Source organism: Cottoperca gobio, chromosome 24 (genome assembly GCF_900634415.1).
Source record: "Cottoperca gobio chromosome 24, fCotGob3.1, whole genome shotgun sequence".
Classification (NCBI taxonomy): domain Eukaryota; kingdom Metazoa; phylum Chordata; class Actinopteri; order Perciformes; family Bovichtidae; genus Cottoperca; species Cottoperca gobio.
In genome coordinates this window covers 12,063,309-12,072,606 of record NC_041378.1, presented here as the reverse complement: position 1 = coordinate 12,072,606, position 9,298 = coordinate 12,063,309, and the positions used below count along the sequence as shown (strand labels likewise).

At 40.2% G+C, this 9,298-nt stretch overlaps 1 protein-coding gene across 1 annotated transcript; it reads left to right on the top strand.

Annotated features, from left to right (window-relative positions):
- The first annotated feature begins 1,680 nt into the window (after window positions 1-1,680).
- On the top strand, window positions 1,681-7,962 carry LOC115004028 (atypical kinase COQ8A, mitochondrial-like). Its single transcript, XM_029426001.1, has 10 exons — window positions 1,681-1,806; window positions 3,205-3,290; window positions 3,563-3,703; window positions 4,166-4,247; window positions 4,342-4,435; window positions 4,543-4,684; window positions 4,864-4,971; window positions 5,099-5,164; window positions 6,057-6,143; window positions 6,287-7,962. Exons 1-10 carry the CDS (start codon window positions 1,791-1,793, stop codon window positions 6,575-6,577), a joined length of 1,113 nt encoding a protein of 370 aa, XP_029281861.1. The 5' UTR covers window positions 1,681-1,790; the 3' UTR covers window positions 6,578-7,962.
- The last annotated feature ends 1,336 nt before the right edge of the window (window positions 7,963-9,298 follow it).

Below are 9,298 nucleotides of genomic sequence, written 5' to 3'. Positions count from 1 at the left end.
GCACAAAATATTTACCAATTACAGGCCTCATGTCAACATCCGTCAAATGAATCCTTCCAGTATGCACAGGAAGCAAAAGTTTTTGAGTGGAGTGCATGTGATTGATTTTGTAGACACACACGTCCTCCCCTCTTTTCCTCGGATGAGTCACCCTCAACTATGCTTTTTGCCTGTTCACACTTTTTAACATAACAAACTTTTTATGTGTCACAGTCAGTTGTGAATTCACTCAGTGTCCAGCACATGCGGCTGTTGTGTCTCCACACGTGCTTACAGTTCATGTATAATGAGCTCCATCAGCTCTGAATACTGACATCATTCCAATAACAAACGAAACATAAACACCTAACGCCAGCCAGATCATCATAGAAAGTCATATAGCTGTTACTGCCTTTAACGTGTAATTCTTCTTCTGCTTTAATAAGACAATATCTTGTAAGCAAGGTGGGAGTGAGACATAATGCAACACAAAGCAACAGGGTCATTAGGTGCTCGTGATTCACATTTAAAATTGAGGCAGTGTGTCTAAAACACCAGAGCCTCATGACATGATTCATACCGAAAACACTTCAGTGTAAACATATTTGAGGCGAAAAAAGTTATCAAACAAAATCCTGCCACCTCATTATCTACGCATTAATAATTTATATTCTTCCTCAAGGCTTTAATATTTATTATGGAGTCAATAAGCTTGCAAAAGATGCATGCAATTTTTATTAAGTCCATTAAAATACCATCTTCGTTTCCCAAATACATGTTCTGAAACATTTGGACTCCCGTCCGCTGGGGGGGGGGGGGTTTTTAAACAGCGGTGTTGCTGCGTTCTCCGGATGACCCGAATGTGTTTTTGACATTGCCAACTTGCTGAGCTGAGATGGAAACTCATCTCTGTGTGTTTACACTACGAGAGGATGGTGGGAAGTGTTAGTGGGATGTGGTTCACCTACAGTAGTTGTCTGGTGAGAAAGAACAACAGTGACAAATCCTTATTTGGCGAGAGAGGCCTGTCCATCAAGTCTGGGCACAATCCTTTAAGGCAAACACCCTCACAACAATAACTTTATCAGTTTCTTCAATGTGGATTTGGCATCTTTTTTATCCTCATCACAAGTATCCTGTGCAGATGGTTATTGAAGCATTTTCATTATGCCAAAGAACTGATTTTATACAGTTTTAGTGTGGATGCACTTCTGAGCCTTTCAGTCTGAATCGGATAAACTTAAGTAGAAGAAACCTGAACAAGGTTTATCTGAGCTTAATGTTAAAATATGAACCTTTACTGTGAGAGTATTTTCCCACATTCTTCTGTGTCACTGAGGCTTACCCACTCCACTGCTCTATTTCTTATTCATTGAACAACCTTTTCATAAAACCTTATGAATAAATTCCCCTTTTTAGGTATGACCTGCTTCTCGAACAGGACAACTTGAGTGTACGTGCGTGTGTGTGTGTGTGCGTCCGTGTTAATCTTCAGACACACTACTTTACGACCTACTGACACATATTCTCACAGACATGCACATTTGTATATAAACCTGAACCCTTAACTATTGATATTGATCAATCCAAACATAGTTACAGTAATTGAATTGGCTCTAAAGTTTGACTTAAGTGTTGAGATGCTGGTGTAAAAGAAGACTTTGTGTTTAACAACATGCTCTCGGTTTGGCGCTTCTCCAGGTGATAAGAAAGGCGTTCTGGACTCCAGCCCCTTCCTGTCCGAGGCCAACGCTGAACGCATCGTCAGAACTTTGTGTAAAGTCAGAGGAGCTGCATTAAAACTGGGACAGATGCTCAGCATTCAAGGTGTGCAACAACAAACACACGCGCACATGCATTCATTTACAGTGTGCAGTCATTTACGACTGGTGTAATGGACTTCGTACACATGTTGTGGAGTTTTGGTGAGCTGTTGATGGTTTTCGATACGCTCTTCCAGAGTTGGGACATTCGCCTGTTGCTGCACACAAACACACAGGTAGCAACAGCTGAGATTAAGTTGTAATGTCACTTGATACTGGCTTGTACTTTGCACACATAACCCAGACAAAGTTCAAGAGCGGACAGCCAGTGTCAGTAAACCTCCTGGCACAGAGCTAGTAGCCGCAATAGGTAACAGCACTAAACACATCATTAATGTTGTTTATCACTGTTGTTCCTTCCCCCTGATCTTGGCTGGTGACCTTTGTCCTTGAGCATTCATAGTTCAGAGTATGTGCGCGTAAACACAGACAGGACACTGTACTAATGTAATAAGCCACAGTAGTAGGAGAGAAAAGGACATTTGCTGCTCAGTGTTTGCTAACAGCTTCCAGTACAGTGGAGTGACCTTGTTGTGTGCATGTGTGTGGTTATTTGCAGAACTGGCATAGCGTTACTCTGACTCTAAGGTGGTGACAAGTTGATTCTTAAATCTTAAATGGACAAGAAGGTCACAGTAGTCTTCTGTAACTGAACACACACACACATATATATATAGATATATATATATATATATATATATATATCTATATATATATATATATATATATATATATATATATATATATATATATATATATATATATATATATATATATAGAATTACAGTGAACTGAGAGATCACTAGTAAGTCTGGAGGTCTTTGCTCACCGCTGACATTAATCTGTCTGGGCGGGCATGCAGTTGTGTCCGGATGATTGTGCGTCCAACCATTGTACCCTTTAGCACCAATCAAAACTAACATCAACCTTGAGGGGTCTGAAACTATTTTGTTATTAAATGACTGGTTCCTCATATCATCAGCAATGTCAGCCAAAGTAGTCGTTGTAGTTGAGAAGCAGTATTTTTGTCCTATTGATAGTAATTCACCCTGGGATCTTAGTGATTCCACTTCTTCCCACGGCTTACACTGTCAAGTCTGGTTTAACGCAGCTCAGTTGAATAGTGATGTTTTAGGAGGGAGAATGCACAGGCCGTCAGTGTTGTTAATGTATTGGTTTATTAGGGACAGTTCCTGTAGTGCTATATATCAATCGAGATAGTTTTGGTGCGAGTGAGCATTATGTCACGTATGGCACGTTTTATAGGCATTTAAAAGCAATGACCAAACCTGGAGTAAAAATAAGACCATTTTCTTTTAAAGCCGTATTCAACCGCAGTTTGACAGCCTTTGCCTCCGGATTGGACATTTCAGACAAACTCAGGTGTGTTTCTGTATTTCAGATGATGCATTCATCAACCCCCAACTCGCCAAGATCTTTGAGCGTGTAAGACAGAGTGCTGACTTCATGCCAATCAAGCAAATGACAGTAAGGGTCTTTTCTTTCTTTTTAAATGGCCATTATAATTTAATAAAGGCTATTGCACACTTTGACTGATCATATAACAATGTAATATAATATAACAATAATATATATAACTGTAATATAACAATATTAGTTCTACCTCTGATACTATTACATTATTATTATCAAGCCCACTGTAACTCCACTAATGACTTTTACTGATTTTTTTTAACGACAATATATTTAGTTGAATATGATAAGCTGCAAGAATAACATGTATTGGTGTCTGTCTGTAGAAAGCGTTGAACAGTGACTTGGGTGCTAACTGGCGAGACAAGCTGGAATCGTTTGAGGAGCGTCCGTTTGCAGCGGCATCTATCGGCCAAGTTCACCTGGCGAAGATGAAGGACGGCAGGGAGGTGGCCATGAAAATACAGGTGTGTGTGTGCGTGTGTGTGTGTGTGTACTGTACATTCTGTTATTAAGATAAACACTGTAACTGGAGAGTCTGATATCCCTGCTCTGTTTGCAGACTTTGTTAACAGATCAGAGTTGAAAGTGTGTTTATAACCGAGAAACATCTGACAAGATATTTTATGCTTTTACAGTTTTGACAGATTGAATCTAATTGATGTCTTAATTTCAGAATTTATGGAGGATTTGCAAAGGATTATTAAAAGTAACGGTATTGTTATAATCCTGTTATAAATAATAAATCCCTGTAAAGGCTGTAGATACATTATACTGTGAAGATAAATACAAATAAAAAGTAATTAGATTGGTTCTAAACATGATACAGTATAGTATTTTAAAAAGAGTTAATGATGGTGTTTTCTCCCCTCCACCTCATTTTATGATCAAATTAAAGTAACACTTTTCTTTTTTCTGTTTGTCCCCAGTACCCCGGTGTGGCTCAGAGCATCAACAGCGACGTCAACAACTTGATGACGGTGTTGAATATAAGCAATGCCCTGCCTGATGGTGAACTCTCAGTGATTCATTCAAACACAAGCATGCTCACCTTCTCAGTCATACACAAACGACTGCACATCAACTTCCCTGTGTGTCTCTTTAGGTCTGTTTCCAGAGCACCTGATAGACGTAATGAGAAGAGAGCTAACACTAGAGTGCGATTACATTAGAGAAGCCCAGTGTGCAAAGAAGTTCAGGTGAGACACATACTGTATGTCTTGACCACTTAATTTAATACATTCAAGTGCCTGCCGACTTCACCGGGATGTATGCCTTTGTATCTCTTCATCTTCGTCTGACCCAGGGAGCTTTTGAAGGACCAAGAGTTCTTCTACGTACCAGAGGTGATCGAGGAGCTGAGCGGCAGCTATGTCCTGACCACAGAGCTTGTCCCCGGGTTTCCTCTCGACCAGGCTGACAGCCTCACGCAGGATCTGAAGAACGAGGTAAACGGCTGCCAAACCAGACACATAAAGCGATTGATGGATGTTTAGTTGACTAATGTGCGTTTTCTCTGGTGGCAGGAAAGGGAACTACTTCTTCCCCCACCTTTTTCTCCTCTCCTTTCATTTTTCTCCCACAAGTCCCTGCTTTCCTCTCATCCTCATGTTTGTTTCTGCCTTAGATCTGCGAGAACATCTTGAAGTTGTGCCTCAGAGAGCTGTTTGAGTTCAGATACATGCAGACTGACCCAAACTGGTCCAACTTCTTCTATGATCCACAGACACACAGGGTGAGTCTGTCTACAGGCTAAACTACTGGCACGAGACTAACTTCTACTACGATTAGTAATAATAATATGGAATCGAAAGGAAGATTTGAGCGTAATGCTAATAGTGATCATGTGATTGTCTCTCTAGGTGGCACTGTTGGACTTTGGAGCCACGAGAGGATTCGATAGGAGTTTCACAGACGCCTACGTGGAGGTAAAACCAGCCAGCTTCATTCTTCATTCTTACTTCTCTTTACTTTCATTTCTAACAGTAATTCATAGACAAGATCATATTCTTGATCAACATAAAGCTTTAGTTACTGTACCTCACCCACTTGTCACACCCCTACTGTTTTCATTTGTCGCAGAAAACTCATATTTGTGCTTCAACTTGCGGTGAATCATTAAAATCTTACTTGCATTAAATTTATGTCAAGTCAGAACTGAAAATACTCAAATATACAGGCAGACATGAGATATTAAAACATGTCTCAGAGATGGAGATGTTAACACTTCAGACCTAAACGCTCTAATTCTGTTTATGTTTGGCTGTTCACATTTTAAAAAAATTCAATGTTGTTAATAATCATATTCCAGTATGAACTGATTACGATCCTGGAACTGACCCGCTTGCACAAAAGAACAATAACAAAGACATTACACGCAGCACACTGTTGTACGAAAGTAAACATGGAGGCCACAAAAGTCAGCGCCCACGGTTACATTTATTAGTTGGTGTCAGTTTGTGAGCAGATGATAACGAGGAGAAAGAGAAATACATTTCTAATTGTGGCTTTTTGTGGAGCAATGGCCGCTTCTTCTGTACGGAGGTGTGTGTGGTGGGGTTGTGACGTAAATGGATTCACTGAAACTATGCATTTTTGTATTCACCGAGTGACTCCCGCCAGCACAGACTTGTGACAAACGTTGAGTGACATAAAGGCGCATGAATTCAGATATGACAAAATAGGAAGAAATCTGACCTGTGTCTGATTTTGGACCACATATGAAAATGGCCCAAAACAGACGCTTTTGCCTGCAGTCTGAACAGAACCAAAGACATTGAAGTGATGGTGGTAACATTCATGACCTGTTTGTGATTGTAGGTAATCCGTTCAGCTGCTGAGGGCAACAGAGAGGGAGTTCTGAAGAAATCTATCGAGATGAAGTTCCTGACCGGGTATGAGTCCAAGGTAAATATCTCGTGATCTAACAATCTGAGAAAATGTGTTTCTGCGGCAAATATTCCTTTTTGTAAAAATGACCCATTTTACTGTGCACGGTGGTCATTAGCTGAGACTAAAGTCGCAGTGTGTTTTTCTCTCCCTGTATCCAGGCAATGATGCAAGCCCACGTGGACGCAGTGATGATCCTCGGCGAAGCCTTTGCCTCCACAGACACGTTCGAGTTCGGCTCTCAGTCCACCACCGAGAGAATCCACAACCTCATCCCTGTGATGCTCAAACACCGGCTCACCCCGCCTCCCGAGGAGACGTACTCACTCCACCGCAAGATGGGAGGCTCATTCCTTATCTGTGCCCGGCTGAATGCAAAGCTGAGTTGTAAGGACATGTTCCAAACAATATATCAAAAGTACTGGGAAGGCCGCACACCGCCCTCTCACTAAGCCTAAACCAACCCAGAGTGTCAGACGATGTGATGGATCCTGCACGGCAAAGTGCAAATCAACGGCGAGGTTGTGAAGACGCACATCTGCAGGGCGGAGATCATGTTACCCGCCTTTAACTGGTAATCAAGTACCAACTTATTTTTTGCGTCCCACTACAATGACTTTCTGAAAGGTACTTATTAGCAGCCATTATTTCATTGTTTGAGCGGGAGCAGCAACAGGTTGTCTGGAGTGCTTTAAGACCAAACTCTTTATATGGCCCCGCGAGGACAGACTGAAAAGGGAGAACGACAAACAGCCTCGGTATCGTAGTTCAGGTGTGAAATGAATGTAAAAAGGTTGGAATTTTATCTCTTCTCTGATGTTTTCAAGATGATTCTTGCATTTGCTTGTGTTTTGCGTTGCTGTGTTTTGTTGAACTTTTGGAAAATCACACCAACTGTCGAATTTGCAGGAAATGTTCTGGGTGAAAACATGAACCATTGATTGTATTAAGGAAGAGAATTGAACTCTTTATGTAGTATATGGTCAGTATGGGGCACAGTATTAGCCAGGACCAACATGTCTGGAAAGTTTGATTTAAATTGTCTGGATATCAGTTACATTGCTTACTAAATAAATGTCGCCGTTATGATGAGTACAAATTGATTTCACAATGTTGCCAGGCGATCAAGTTCAGGTTGATTTATAAATGTGTAGAAAATATGACAAACTGGAACTATCAGCATTTGCACACAAGGAAAGGATCACTTTTAACTCATGTATGTACATTTTCTTTATCCGTGTAGACATCCATATTTCAGTTGCTGTTTGTAGCTTTTTTAGGTAAAAACTCTCGGGGCAGAATATGAATTCAAACTGTCTCTTTCACCATAACATAACATCCAGGATCTATTTGTGATAATGAACCTCGGGTTAAAGCTATGTTTTATATTTTATGTCCCGTCTGATGATTGTCTTCAAACTGTCCATATGAGCTCATGAATTCCAGTTGAATACTAACAAAAATGTTAGCATTATGGTCCAGAATTTAAATTCTGTCAGACACAATTCAGTTTTTTTTGTACCAAAGCATCTCTATTCTACTGTAACTGCAGAACGATAACATCATAGCAGCTCAGTGTGACTGAGCACATCAACCTGTGTTTAATCATGAATGTTGATGAAGAAGATCATCCCATCATGTAAAACTCTTCTGCTGTTTGGATACAGTTATAATGGTCTCTGGTGTGAAAATAGAACAAATAAAATACAAGGTGCCTGTAGTTTCCAGTGTAATGCTTTTAGCTTGAAAACTTCATATTTCATATCAAGAATCTGTGAAAAGATGGTTTAAATGTTCTACAAAGATATTCCATGAAAGACTAAATGTTTGATCTATACTTGTCATGTGGTTTTGTGTGTATGTGTGTGATCTTAATACTTTTCAATCCATTTAAAAGGACTGCATTTCTTCAAAGAAACGTCAAAGAGCGTGGCCATGCATTTGAAGAAAAACAGATCTCAGTGTATATGTGTCCTGTACTGAAGGTTAAGAGGTTACAATGTGTATTTAGAAGAGGTAAAACAGAGAAAATAAAGTAGGAGAGGGCGATTAAGAGCTTGTCTTCCTTATTTAGCAATGTTTTGGCCAGCAATAAGGGAACTGGCAGAGAGCCTGGAAAATGAGAACACATGCACAAAATATTTACAAAATGTACATGCGCATGTCAACATCCAGGCAAATGAATCCTGCCAGTATGCACAGGAAAGCAAATGTTTTTGAGTGAGTGCATGTAGATGGAAATGTAGACACACACGTCCTTCCCCTCTTTTCTTCTCTGAGTCACCCTCAACTATGATACTTTTTGCATGTTCACACTTTTTACAATTACACCAAACTTTTTATGTGTCACAGTCAGTTGTGATTCACCTCAGTGTCCAGCACATGGCGCTGTTGTGTCTCCACACAGTGACTTACAGTTCATGTAGAATGAAGCTCCATCAGCTCCTGAAATACTGACATCATTCCAATAAAAGAACGAAACATAAACAGCCTAAAGCCAGCCAGATAATCATATGAAAGTCATATAGCTGTTAATGTCTGTTAACGTGTAATTTCTGCTTTATAAGACAATATCTTGTAAGCAGAGGTGGGAGTGAGAAATAATTGCAAAACAAAGCAACAGCGGTCATTAGGTGCTCGTAGATTCACATGTAAAATTGATGGCAGTGTGTCTAAAACACCAGAGCCTCATGACATGATGCATACCGAAAACACTTCAGGGTAAAACTATATTTGAGGCTGAAAAAGTTAATCAAACAAAATCCTGCCAACCTCATTATCTACGGCATTAATGAAGTATATTTCTTACTGCAAGGATTTAATATTATTATGGAAGCATAAGCTTGCCAAAAGATTCATGCAATTTTATTAATTCCATTAAAATACCATCTTCTGTTTTCCCAGAATACATGTTCTGAAACATTTGACTCCCGTCCAGCTGGGGGGGGGGGGGTTTAAACAGCGTTGTTGCTGCGTTACATCCTGATGACCCGAATGTGTTTTGACATTGCAACTTGCTGAGCTGAGATGGAAACTCAGCTCTGGTTGTGTTTACACTACAGAGAGGATGGTGGGAGTGTTAGGGGGGATGTTGTGCACCTACAGTAGTTGTCTGGTGAGAAAGAACAAGCAGTGACAAATCCTTATTTGGCGAGAGAGGACTGTCAGCAAGT